The following is a 13614-nucleotide window of genomic DNA, read 5'->3' on the forward strand; positions in this document are numbered from 1 at the left end:
TGATGTATGCCTTTTTGTGCTACTTTGTTACATTTGTTGTTTATGTAGTGATATTAAGATGATAACACAATATTGACTGTTGTACCCCTATTTTTGACATTTTTACTCTTTGAGTATGTTTGTTTTGTTCATGCATCGTTGACAATGTAATGGAATTTGATGCGACTGTCATACAAGTGAGAGGTTTAGCTAGCTATAAAACCAGGTTCAATCCACCATTTTCTACATTAGAAAATGCCTGTACCAAGTCAGGAATATGACAGTTGTTATCCATTTGTTTGATGTGTTTGGACTTTTGATTTTGCCTTTTGATTTTTGATTTTCCTTTTTGAATTTTCCTCTGAGTTCAGTATTTTTGTGTTTTTACTTTATACTGTGGATTGAGGAAAACCAGCATTTTCGTGGTTTTGCCAATCTCTGTATATAAAGCCTATAGAGCAGTGATATTGTTTGCCTCAATTAATAGCCGAAATTCGGCCTTTTCCCCTAGAGAAAATTCCCAATTACTAAAAAAAATGGCTTAAAATTCCTCCCAAAAAGGTCTACATTTTCCCCAAACAGTAATTGGCATTGGTAGTAATGTTTGTAAATATCGTATTCATGTTATTATTTTGATATTATAAAGCACTTTTGAGATCCGGTTTTCTGATCAGAATCATCATGGTGTTTGTAACACATGTGGTTTTCAATGCATTAAGTACCATCATTGCTGCTGTTTCTTTCCCCTCTCCGAAAAGTACCTACCAGATTGAAAATGTCTGACAACCAAAATATACATGAAAAAACAGTGCAAAAAAGACAGCAAAGGTCAGCAAAAAATCAGAGATGTGTTTAGAATAATATTTCCCAATTTCAATAAAAAATATGCATTTTTCCCAATAAAAAACGGTAGAGGTAGTTTTGAAAAAAGACAACAATATCACTGTAGAGAATTTGTAATTCGTTCAACTTTTGAATTCGTGGTTCACCTGTACCCACGAAAACCACGAAAATTGGTATCCAACGAATATTAATGAATCCACAGTATTTAGTTCAATATACAATGTAATAAATAGTACAATTATGACCGTGATAAAAAGTAAATCTGAAAATTATTATATCTTGAAAAGGTTAGTTTTATTTGGTCCTATAATCCTCTAAAGAATGTAATTTTTTCTTGTTACATAATCATGATAGTTTTAATATTACAGCTAATTTCCTACAGCATGTAGAGCAAGACTTTAGTTAGCTTGCTTGCTTTGTTTTAATATTATATATACATGTTAAACTATGCCTATAGATATTGTTTAAAGATATCAATCTTGTACTTGATAATAGATACTAAGAAAATTTTGCTGATGCAGTGAAAAGCAATCACCAATCCAACTGTCTTTTATTATTAGTATTAATGCTTGTTGAATGGATATTTCCCTCTATTAGGCTTGTACTTCTGCTTTAGCTATGTAAAGGCATGTATATAAGATAAAAGAGATGTGGTATGATTGTGAAAGAGACCACTATCCAACAGAGACCAAATGATGTAAATGTTAGCAAATAACCTTGTTACTGACTTGTACAGCCTTCTACAATGAGCAAACACATACCAAGCTATAATAGGCCTGACAACAAATTGTAAACCAATTCAAATTGATACAAGTGACGTAGGGAAAGTAAATACTTCAATTTACTTGCATAAAAGTTGTTCCAATGGAGAAAAAAAAAACATGAGCAGTATACCAAGTTAATGCTTTTACTTTGTTTCATCAACCTCATAAAAATGATGATGAAAGGGACTTATTAAATACCCGGGTGACTAGACATTGCTTTTGATGGTCAGGGAAAAGCGACTTTTTTCAACTTGTCCCTGAATAGTGTGATCTAATATTTAATGGCAGAATACTTGGGGTATAATATGTTTAGATTAAAGCAGTTGTTTTTTTATTTTTCAGAAAAAGGAGAACCTGTAACTGGTTTGACATGCAGTGAACAGGATAATGGTTCACAAGTCACCAGTCAGGAGTTACAAGACATCGGTCATACAGAAACTGAGAAAAGTGGAAGTATTTCTTTTGTGTCAAGTGAAATAGGATGTCAGACAAATACAGATTTGGCTTCTGATGATGAAGAAGTCATGGTGACAGATGCTAAGATGAATAAAGCAGTAAAAAAAGATTGTCCCATCCTAGAAAAAGTTGATAGTTCTTCAGAGGAGAGTTCACTAGAGAATATTGATGATGTGGAACTAATGCCAGTTCTCACCATAGAAAGTCCAATGAAAGAACAGTTAAATGTTTCCGTAGAAGATACAGAAAATGCTAAGAGAATGTTGAAGATAGATGATGGTCAGAAAACTGATAGTGTAGACATGGTATCAGAAAATGAAAAATTAAAAACCAGTACATCAAATGTAGACTTGAAAGAAGACATTTATGAACCACCAAAAAATTTTGCTATGAGAAACTCTGAGACATATATACTGCATGAAGAAACTGGTGATTTTATTCCTAAGGTAGATTCTCCTATAAAAGAAGTTATCTCATTAAGTTCTGAAGATGAGGTTGAAAATGTCAAAAATGAAAGTAGACCTCAGCTTGAAAGTACAGATACACACCAGTGTGCACCATCAAAGGATCGTAATGTATTTGAAGTTCTAAATTTATCTGTTGAATCTGACGAAAATGAAAAGCAAAAGACGGAAATACTCAAAGGATTAGGATTAGAAAGGACCCCTTCACCAAAGCGAGAGAAACAGCCTCGAAAATCTTATCCATTACGGCACAGACAAATATTCAGTGATGAAGAAGCACAGATGGAAGAGAAACCTTTGCATGACAAATTAAGTGAAAAGATTAAAGCTGAGAGTCTGGCGAAGAGCACTCCAGGGGAAGAAGGGCCATTCAAATGTCCAACATGTAAACGACATTATAGAACAAAAGAGAGTTATAACACACATGTTAGTAGCTGTGATTTTGATATTAGTAGTACTACAGACGAGGAAGACGAGCCGGAGCCTTCTTCTAGGGAAGGACGATACCCAATGAGAGGAACAACTATCGCACAGACTGTCGTTAGTCAGGTTGATGAACAAGAACGAAAATTGATCACTAAGAAACCTGGCAGGCCTGGTCAAAGATTTAACATGTCTCCAAAAGTCGTACTGGATCGCTTATCACCATCACGATGCAGTATTCCACTAAAGACATCCAGTTCTAATCTGAAAGAGAACCCCTCAAGGACTACAGCGATTAAAAGAGGAAGAGGAAGACCTCCAAAAGTTGCTGTTCCTCCTCTAGATGACAAACAGTCTGAAGAACTTTCAGATCCAATGCAGGAGAGTGAAGAGTTAACCACATCTACAGTGATTAAAAGAGGAAGAGGAAGACCTCCAAAAGTTGCTGTTACTCCTCAAGATGATGAACAGACAGAAGAACTTTCAGATTCAATGCAGGAGAGTGAAGAGTTAACTACAGATGCAAATAAGGAAAAGAGAAAGAGGGGAAGACCTCCTTTACATAAAACACCTGAAATAAAGTCGGGTTCATCACAGCAAAGTCTAGAATTGTCATGTCCAGAACAAGACACTGAAAAGAGAAAGAGAGGCAGACCTCCTTTACACAAACTGTCGGAGAGTACAGAAAAAAGTGAATGTTCAAATGACAGTACACCGTTGTCTGAACAGTCTACACCTAGAGGTAGAGGACGTCCCCCAAAGTCATCTTTAGTTCAGTCTAAAATTAGTAACATTAGAGACAAGTACAGGAAACATCAGAGATCCAAAAGTGATGGATTAATAGCAACCAAAAGGCACCTTGACAGCTCAGAAGTGTCTGATAATCCTTATGCAAGGCAATATTTGTTCAAGAAAACAAGCCTCAATTACAATACAAAACAGAGTCTACTCAGTTCCTCTAAAATTTCCAGACGATCTTTGCAATTAATGTCTCGTAAATCATCAGCTCAGACTCAAAGGAGACGTCACTTTACCGATTCAGAGTCTATGAACATGAAATCTGTTTCTAAGAGAAGAGTTAGCAGTGCTTCATCGTCTTCTAAAGATTTAGACAAGTCGGCTAATGATCAAGAGTTAGAAAACATGGAGAAATTAGCTAGTCTGGAAAAACAAATAAACCGCAAAAGAGGTAGACCAAGGAAGAAGCCTTTAGGTTTTAAATCTGATATAGAGGTTGATCTAGAGAAGCATGATCATTCTGAATCAAAAGAAGAAGTTTGTGATGAAAAGGAGGACAAGATTAGCAGTAAAGATGACAAAGAAGACGATAAAAGTGACATGTTTGATAGCACAGAAGTAAGAAAAAGTGATGAGAAAGAAATTAAGAATAAACAAGAAATAGAAAGTGAAACTGACAGCAAATCTGAGGAAATCTGCAGCAATAAAGATGTCCAAAGTGATTCTGATACTAAGTCAGATATATGTAGTAAGGTTGACAACAAAATTGAAACTAAAGCTGAAGTTGAAAATACATTGGATACAGAGGTTGATGGAAAATCAGAAATAAATTCAGATACTACAACTCTCTCAGATCAGGACATGAAAAGCGAAGATATATCTGAAATAGAGGATGCTTTAGATAAAGAGATCAAACAAGAAATCCTTGACGAGGAGTATGTTATGGACACAACTGAAGCAAAGCCTGAGAAAGAAGTCATTGAAACTAAGGATGTAATGCCGCCAGAAGTGAAAGATTCTGAACAGAAAAATGTATTGCCAACTGAAACTCCATCTGTTTCTGTTGACAATTCCCATTGTAAAGATGACCAAAGTTCATCTGTCAAGACTGTATCTGAAATGTTAGGTTCTGCTGCAAGACCTCTTGTTATTGATGATGATGACGATGATCAACCTGTGAGAGAAGCAAAACCCAAATATAATAAAGTAATAAGGAGACGTGAGAAGACACCGAGAAAATCATTTGAAGATGAAAGTAATGTTGCCTCTTTGAAATCTTCTCCTGCAGTCAAAGCATTGTCTCAGTTCTTGGCACAGAAAGAAAAAACTCCACCCAAAAATGAACCTGTGACTGACACAAAAACTGGGCGAAGTGCCAGTTCCTTTCAGGAATTATTAAAGGAAAAGCCATCAAATGTTCAGGCCCCTCGTTATGACTTAATTAGAAAATCATTGAATGAAACAAAAAGAGAATCTCCTCAACAGTCAATTCAGGCTAGAAGGGCTTCAGAGGAGTTGAAACACAGTCGAGATGTTGGAATAGGTACCAGTTCACCAAGGTCTCGTCATTCCTCAGGGCATTCTACTGATGAAAGGAACATTTTCCAGTTGCTAAACAAGGGTTCTCCACCAAAGTTAAATATTGGAAATGGTGGTTCTTACAATGCAATAAAACCTGCGACAGAGTTTGGTCAGTCTCAGCAGCCATCTGTTAGAGGACCTCCTCCCTTGATGACACCCTCATTAATTGGTATCCATAATCCTAATTTAGTCAGTAATCCAGCACATTCACTGACAGCATTCCAACAACTTCAACAGAACATGCCACATGCCATACAACAAATACAGCAAATGCATAGTAGATCAACCCCAGCTATAATACCATTAACACAAGCTATGTCGGCACAGATGGACATATCACATGTAAGTGCTGAGAGACCAGTTCCAGCTCCCTTTGACATGAATCTGCACATTAACAGAATGATTATGGAAACATCAATGGCAGCAGGACCAATTCATCAGAGACAGGTTCTGCAACAAATGATATTGAATGAGTCTGCTAACAATGGAAAAACACCTGAAACACAGCAGACTTCTCAAATAAATACACCAGCTATTCCGAGTCCAGTCACAACTCCATCAGGTTCATACAGCAGTTCTGGTCAGCATACTCCAGTATTTAACTTACCCACGCAACCACAGAACCAAAGTCCAATAACTCCTGTATCTACACCAAATAAAAGTCCTGTATTATCAAGGACACCAGATTTATCACCTGGTTCATACCACAGTGTAGGTCAGTGTGGAATTAAGCAAACTCCTATATATAACCTTCCACAAAACCAACAAAGGCCAACAACTCTTGTAACTGACCACGTGAAAAAACCACCAGCTAATAGTAAACTTATTCCTTTGACACAGTTGATGGAAGCAGGTCTTCAGTCTAAATTAATTATACCAAAAGTATCCATTCAATCAGCATCATCATCTCCTGATAGTCTGCAGCCATCACCACTTAGCCAACTTAATCGTCCATCTTCATCACTAGCAGTAAGTCGTCCACCATCAACATCTCCAGTAAGTCTCCCCCAGTCAACATTGCCTTTAGTTCTACCTCAACAGAAACAAGGGGGTGCCAAACCCAACACTATTGTACGCATATTTGTGGATGGCAAACCGGTTGCCTTGACTACAGATCCAACAGTCCTTCAGGATCATACAGCATTGTTGAACAAACTGGGCGGCGGTCAGATTCAGAGTGGAACATATTCTGTCACAGTATCGGCACACCGTGTTCCCTCGACCAATTCAAGTCCCGTGAATACGAGTGGTGCGAACAACCAGCTACCAAGAGTTCCAGCAATACAACCTATAGTACCAATGTCCCAAAATGATCAGTTCACTCCATGGAAAGCACCAGGAAATGTTCCTGATTCTTCAGGCAAACAAATGACAATTTCATCTGCCATTAAAGATGCTTTGGATAGTCACCTAGTATCAAAACTATCTTCTAATGAGGTCTCTCCTTCAAAATCAAACCAAGTATTGTCATCTCTCTTAAGCAGGCAGAGAAACTTAAATCATCATAGCTATTCTAAAAATTCAATATTGCCTAGAAATATGCAGGAGCTGATTAGAAGGTTACCATTACCAGACAGACCAATATCTTCCATATCAGTGCAACCCAAGGTCATGACCTCATTTGTGAAAAAACCTGATGGTACCATTCAGAAAAAGACATTGGTTAAGCCAATGATTGTGAATCGCAAAAGACCTGCCATCAATCCAATCAACTTGTCAGGAAATTCTTTCAAAAAGCCTATGATATCAACCTACCAAGAGAAGAATGGGACTGTTCAAGGCCTACTGTCTAAAGTTTATATGAGAAAATTGGTGAAAGATGGATCCCCTAAACCAAAGATGTCCGACAGCATGCAGCAGACTACACAAACTGGTCATGAATACTTCAAACGAAGAGGGAGAAAACCCAAGGATAAAAATTTGAAGAAGAAAACACCTAGAAAGTCTAACATCAGCAAACCACATGCAGGAGGTAAGTTGAATAACATATACACCAAGAAAAAATGTATGAGGCAATATGGACAAATTGTGTTTAATACTCTACTCAAAGTTTATATTTGAATTGTAATAGAATGACTTCATCCCTGTTAATTCACACAGAAAAAAAAATATTGTGGCTTCCAAAACACTCATACATGTTTTCCTGGAATAACCATAAGAAAATTAAACCCTTGCATACATTTACTGTGTATCAGAATATTTTTGTGGATGTCCTTCAAAATTTGCCATATGCAAACATTTTCCTGTTTCACATGCTGATGAAATACCAATAATGAATACACGTAAAATTACAAAAATACCAAACTCCAAGAAAATTTAGAATGGAAAGTCCCTTGAAATATCAAGTGGCAAAATCGAAATCTCAAACATCATGCAAATCAGAATATCTATGACTTGGGAAAGGCATTTCAGACCAAACTAACTCAATTATTTGTCTTCTCAACCGATTTTATTTTTTTCTGAATGTACTTTTATGGTTTAATGAACTTTTAATCTATCACTGGACGAAATATGTTTTCTTCTTACATAAATACTTATTCTCTACAATATAATTTGCAGGAAGATCCGCCCATCCTATTATCCATGGTCCAAAAGAGGTGACATCCTTGCCTCAGCCAGCCTTGGAAGAGGAAGTGACAGAATCCTCAATGTCTAGCTTTATGGAACACCAACAGCGAGTTCAGGAAAAGGCTGAGAGGAAAGATAAAGATGGAGCCCACCTTATGTTTGAGATCACCAGTGATGATGGATTCAGTTGTAAAGCAGAAACCATGGAAGGTTAGTAAAAAGATTGACTGTTGAAGAGTAAACATGACTGTGGCTTTAAATTTTAAAATGAACATCAGAAATCTAATGTTCAGTAATAATCGTTTGTTGAAATGGTTTATAAGTGGTTCTTGTTTCTCTTTTTTTATACAGATTAGACTGTTGGCTCCGTGTTTAAGATCGTACTTTGACCTCTTACTTCTACAAGTTGTTACTTGGATGGAAAGTTGTCTCACTGGCACTCCTACCACATTTTCTTATATTTAAAGCTGACGGCCAACTCTAGGTGTGAGATTGTTCTCGGTGTGCTGAAGACCCATTGGTGGTCTTACACTTTTTTCTGCTCTGATCAGATTGTTGTCTCTTTGATACATCCCCTATTTCCATTCTCAATTTTTTATAAAACTTGGAAACTCTTCATGCAAGTTCAATTTTTATCATCTGTTCAAAGCAATTTGCATTTTCGTTTTTCAGAAGCTTGGCAGCAAGTTACAGAAAGAGTACAGGATGCTAGAACGACTGCAAGGTTGAAACATTTATCTTGTGCAAGTAAGTAAGGTTTGATATGTTTGTACATGATAACATGATTTCTGTACCATTTACTAAGTTGTGCATTGGTTAAGGAAAATGTTTGGTCTTTTCCAGTATTTGGGAAGGAAATGGATACTTTATTTTACAATGCATTAAATTTTATATGCTTATGTCCTTGACTTTTTACACAAATATTTAAAACAAGAACTATCTTTAAAAAAGGTATCCAACATATTTAAATTTGAGTACCGGTATATGTTTAAAACTATCATTTCGATAACCTTCAGAAGCACAAAGATACCATTTAAATAACTTTTTCTATGTTTGTGTTCAGTATTCTCGGTCCTCGTATCTTTCTGTTTACATTCACCAAAACCCCGCGGAAATCTCACATGCGTAGGTGCGTTCTAAAAGTCGTGTACATTCGTACAACAAAGTTTACATTAAACATTATATAATTGTCCCGAATAAACAGCTGTCACGGATGCAAAGAGCTATTGGAGAAACAATTATTTTAATAAAAATATAAATCTTTGTAAGATCTAGTTCAAATGTTTATAGTTTTTCACTTGCTTTCCATCAGGGCTATTCCAGTAAAATTTACCTAGGAGGGGCGGAACGCCGATGATATTTTTTTCCATAGGTGGGGGGTTATCAACATAATTGTATTCTGGAGGTTGGTGGTCCCGATTTAAATTCATTTCTGTTGGTGGGGGGTTTCTGAATGATAGGTTAAACATATTGTTCCCCCTGTTATGAAGGAAGATTCTCCTGAAAAGGTCATCCGACTGCAAATAAAGTTGGCAGACCACTAATTTTAAGCGTCCGTTTGTGTTCTTGTCAAACCAGTGATAGGGAAGGACGTGCCCCCTGCGCCTATAGCGCATATTGACAAGAAATGGCGCATACAGTGACAAATGTAAGCGCCCACGTGGCGCACGATAGTTTTCACTTCGTTTCGAAACGTTTAGATATCGTCAAATGAATTTCCGATCGTGTTCCATGCCGCCATGTGTGTGTACACAACTGTGTAATGTTCCTCCAATAATAGGAGCACCTATATATTTTTGGGACGTCTCGGATGTTTACCTATGATAATAGAACCATGCGATTTCACGTCTCGGGTGTTTTTCTATTTTGTAATAATAAAACAATGCGGTCTAACTGATAACCCGAAAAACGTAATTAACCATCATTCACGATATATATCTTTTTTATAAACAACTTTAAATTTGTTAAATTTGGCTAGTACAGACGAGATTTAGCCCTTATAATAATCTCATTTAGTTTAGCTTGCTATTATTTCGATTGAAGAACCCCAAAGACTTTTTAGGAATATAGTTTTTGTCTCCATAAAAGACGCTTAACTGTCCTTGTCATTTTTTGGTCTTTGGCTCATTTTGACATTTTGTAAACATGACTTCTTCAGCGATTTGTTGTTTTGTTCTATGAATTAATGGTACTCTATACTGTTATTCTTGTCACCGTGATGAAGATATAATGATACAAGAAGTGCAGAGGAATTGCCTGAAATGTCCTCTGATACGGAACGTCTGGAATAAGTATGGTATCGACGAAGACCCAAATTTAATGTAAAAAAAACCAACATGAACATGAACAAGGCAACAGTACCAGTTTAAACATTGTAAATAAAGGTTAACTTAAATATTGTTGTGGTTGGAAGAAGTTATTGTATATTCATTGAAATTGGAATGGCAGAATTTGTTGTACTTAAATCTCTTTCCTTGCAAAGAATATGTCCTTAATAAGGTGGACTGGCCAATTCTTTGCAATTTTTGTCCCAAATAATATTTTATTGCATACAGTTTATAACAACTTCAAGTACCCTCTCCCTTGTATACCGTCTCCCCACAAAAAAATATGTGTGGGTGACATCCAAACTATGCGGTCCATAAAAAAATATTTATATTTGGCACAGACAATTAGATTTTTATTGCGCATGTTGCGTGGGTGGTATTGAAGGAAAAAAATGGCCTAATTTTTGCGGAAAAATATGGCCTTGTTACACAGGAGAGTATATCATCTACCTTAACATTTGCCTATTGAAAAAAAAAATGTATATAAGAAATACAAAAAATAAAAAAAAGAATTACATTGTGCCTACCAAAAATATTTTATGGCTCAAACTAAACTCTGAAACATCAAATGTTTGGTGTCAACCAGTTTCCCCACCTGAAGAATATGTCGTACCTGAAAATGTTATTGACAGTTTTAAAAATAAAATTGGCCATAATTAAAATCGCACCCCCCTTTTTTGGTCACTGTGAGCTATTGCCGTCATGTTACATCTGTCGTCTGCTGCTCCATAACATTGTTACATGTTTCATTTTATATTTTAATAGCAACATAGCTAGTATAAAAAAGAAGATGTGGTATGATTGCCATTGAGACCAGAGGCGGATTTAGGGGGGGCCCCCCCTTTTTGGATGCACTGAAATAGATAAACCAACAAATTTTACATTTATTTGACAGGATGCAACATTTTTGTATACTTTAAAAAACTAGCTAACTTTTATTTTTTTTTCTCTAGGTAGGGGGTCTTGGAAGAAAATACATGTTCTAGGTGGGGGTGTATTTTTTTAATCTTTTCCATAGGTGGGGGGTCAAAAAATAAGTGGCGTTCCACCCCCCCTGGATAATTTTTACTGGAATAGCCCTCACGATATAGTTCACGTTTTTTCAAACACAACCAAATCACCCACCATGACAGCATTTTGTCCAATCACAGAAAGGATTTTCGAGCATGTGTATTCTGTTGCCATAGTTAAGCGTCCTTAAGTTCAAAAGGCACAAACCGAAACTATACTGACTACGTCGGGGAAAAAAAATTATTTTTCAAATATAATTGATATGCTGGTGATGAAATATAAAAAATATAGATAAATACCTTACCATTATTAGGGATAGAAGTTTTAAAAGATGGAAAAAAAATGATCAATCTGAAGGAATATGATGAAAATATCAGCCTTTCAACGCTGACAAAAAGTTACGTCAGATATATTGACCGAAGGAAAATCATGTAACTCTGTAAAATCCATTTCAGGTGTACATGGAGTAAATATGTTTGGAGTGAACCACAATGCTGTACTGTACCTGTTAGAACAGTTATATGGAGCACAGTTATGTCGTAACTACAAGTTCAGATATCAACAGTATACTCTCACTGAGGATGAAGAGGTAATAGGTCTTTAAAGCAATATAATTGTCCTTTGAAATAAATATATGTAACCTGCTGTAGACATTGATACAATTGTATAGTTCTATAGTTTTTCCTGTTTTGAGGTATAAAGCAAAAGATTAAGAGAAAGTTCTTAGTGGTTTTAAATGATGGTTATATATATTTGAAGAAGAATCTGTGAAAGAATCATCATGCGTGTCTATGTAGACACGAGGGGAACTAAGCGCTATACAATGTAATTCAAGTTTTTAAACTGAATAGTCTGTAAAAAATGTTACTTATAATTCTCTTTGAACCCCCAGTCTTTGAATAATTTGATACTTTCAAGATGAGATTAAGCTGGGTATGATAATACCCTATTCATGTGGTATATAAATAAAAATTTATTTGTCATACTGCTGTTATGGGGAAGATTGGTAGTCTGTAAGCAGAATCAGATCAATAACCTCAAATGCTGTAGACTTTTATGAGGGTGGTAAAGTGGGGTGCTTCCATGGAAAAATCGTGAAACAAGACATCGAAAGAGAAATAATTTCTGTTATGAACGTTTCACGAAAAATAAAGACTTTGATGTGAATCTTTTGTGACTGAGTCACTGCCCTCTAGTATATATAAACTTCGTTTTACATAATATTCCCTATTTTAAAGTAAACACATTTATGATATAAATGATTTATGGCTTTTAGAAAAGTATTTAACAATCTTCTGAACTTTTAAAATGCAAATAAAGGAACAACATCATAGGCCTTTCGGCCTGAAAAAAAAAATTCTATCAATTTTTTCTTGACAATCCCTGTCTAGTGTTATAAATTAATTTGAAAAATACCGAGCACACAAAATAAGCATTTGAAAATCGTGATGCACGTAAAATTAAATAAGCAGAACATGTTGAACGAGGCATCTGTCTTGCACGACTGAACGTCAAATCAAAAAGTAAAAACATGTTGAATGTCAAATCAAAAACGGCGATCACGCTGCACGAAAATAACCCTTTACCACCCGTTTTTATGTTGTTATTGTTAACTGATCAAGAAAATAATTTTGATGTTTTTTTTAAATGTCTTTTATATTACAGGAACCTGTAGTGAACCCAACAGGATCCATCAGATCAGAACCATACCAATCACGTAAAGAGTTTGATATCTTCAGTTTCCTCATGTCTCAGTACAGAAGACTGCCAGAAATGGATTTGTCAGATGCTAACAGTGAAATGAATCTTAAATCACAGAGGTTTGTTCAGTTTAAATGTTAAAGTATTGGCATTTCTAAATCTTTGTGGTGTTCATGATACTATTTTTATGCCCCACCTACGATAGTAGAGGGGCATTATGTTTTCTGGTCTGTGCCTCCGTTCATCCGTCCGCTTCAGGTTAAAGTTTTTGGTCAAGGTAGTTTTTGAAGAAGTTGAAGTCCAATCAACTTGAAACTTAGTACACTTGTTCCCCATGATATGATCTTTCTAATTTTAATGCCAAATTATAGTTTTGACCCCAATTTCATGGTCCACTGAACATAGAAAATGATAGTGCGAAGTTCAGGTTAAAGTTTTTGGTCAAGGTAGTTTTTGATGAAGTTAAAGTTACATCAACTTGAAACTTAGTACACATGTTCCCTATGATATGATCTTTCTAATTTTAATTCCAAATTAAAGTTTTGACCCCAATTTCACGGTCCACTGAACATAGAAAATGATAGTGCGAGTGGGGCATTCGTGTACTATGGACACATTCTTGTTATTTTCATGGATTGAGGACAACTTGCATTCTCTTGACTGTTTGATTTCATGGTTTTACTTTATAAGTCAGTATTTATTCTGATGGAACATTTGAAATTTGTTGAACATTTAAAATCGTGGTTTCACTGTACTAAC

At 35.8% G+C, this 13614-nt stretch overlaps 1 protein-coding gene across 1 annotated transcript in view; it reads left to right on the forward strand.

Annotated features, from left to right (window-relative positions):
- The window catches only part of LOC139524119 (histone-lysine N-methyltransferase 2A-like), a 69421-nt gene that overhangs the window by 50951 nt on the left and 4856 nt on the right, over window positions 1-13614 (forward strand). Inside the window, exons 27-31 of the mRNA XM_071318694.1 lie at window positions 1929-7220; window positions 7808-8026; window positions 8489-8563; window positions 11610-11743; window positions 12820-12974. Coding sequence (XP_071174795.1) covers window positions 1929-7220; window positions 7808-8026; window positions 8489-8563; window positions 11610-11743; window positions 12820-12974 — 5875 coding nt within the window. The remainder of the gene's footprint in view (window positions 1-1928; window positions 7221-7807; window positions 8027-8488; window positions 8564-11609; window positions 11744-12819; window positions 12975-13614) is intronic.

The sequence above is a fragment of the Mytilus edulis genome, chromosome 5 (assembly GCF_963676685.1).
Source record: "Mytilus edulis chromosome 5, xbMytEdul2.2, whole genome shotgun sequence".
Classification (NCBI taxonomy): Eukaryota; Metazoa; Mollusca; class Bivalvia; order Mytilida; family Mytilidae; genus Mytilus; species Mytilus edulis.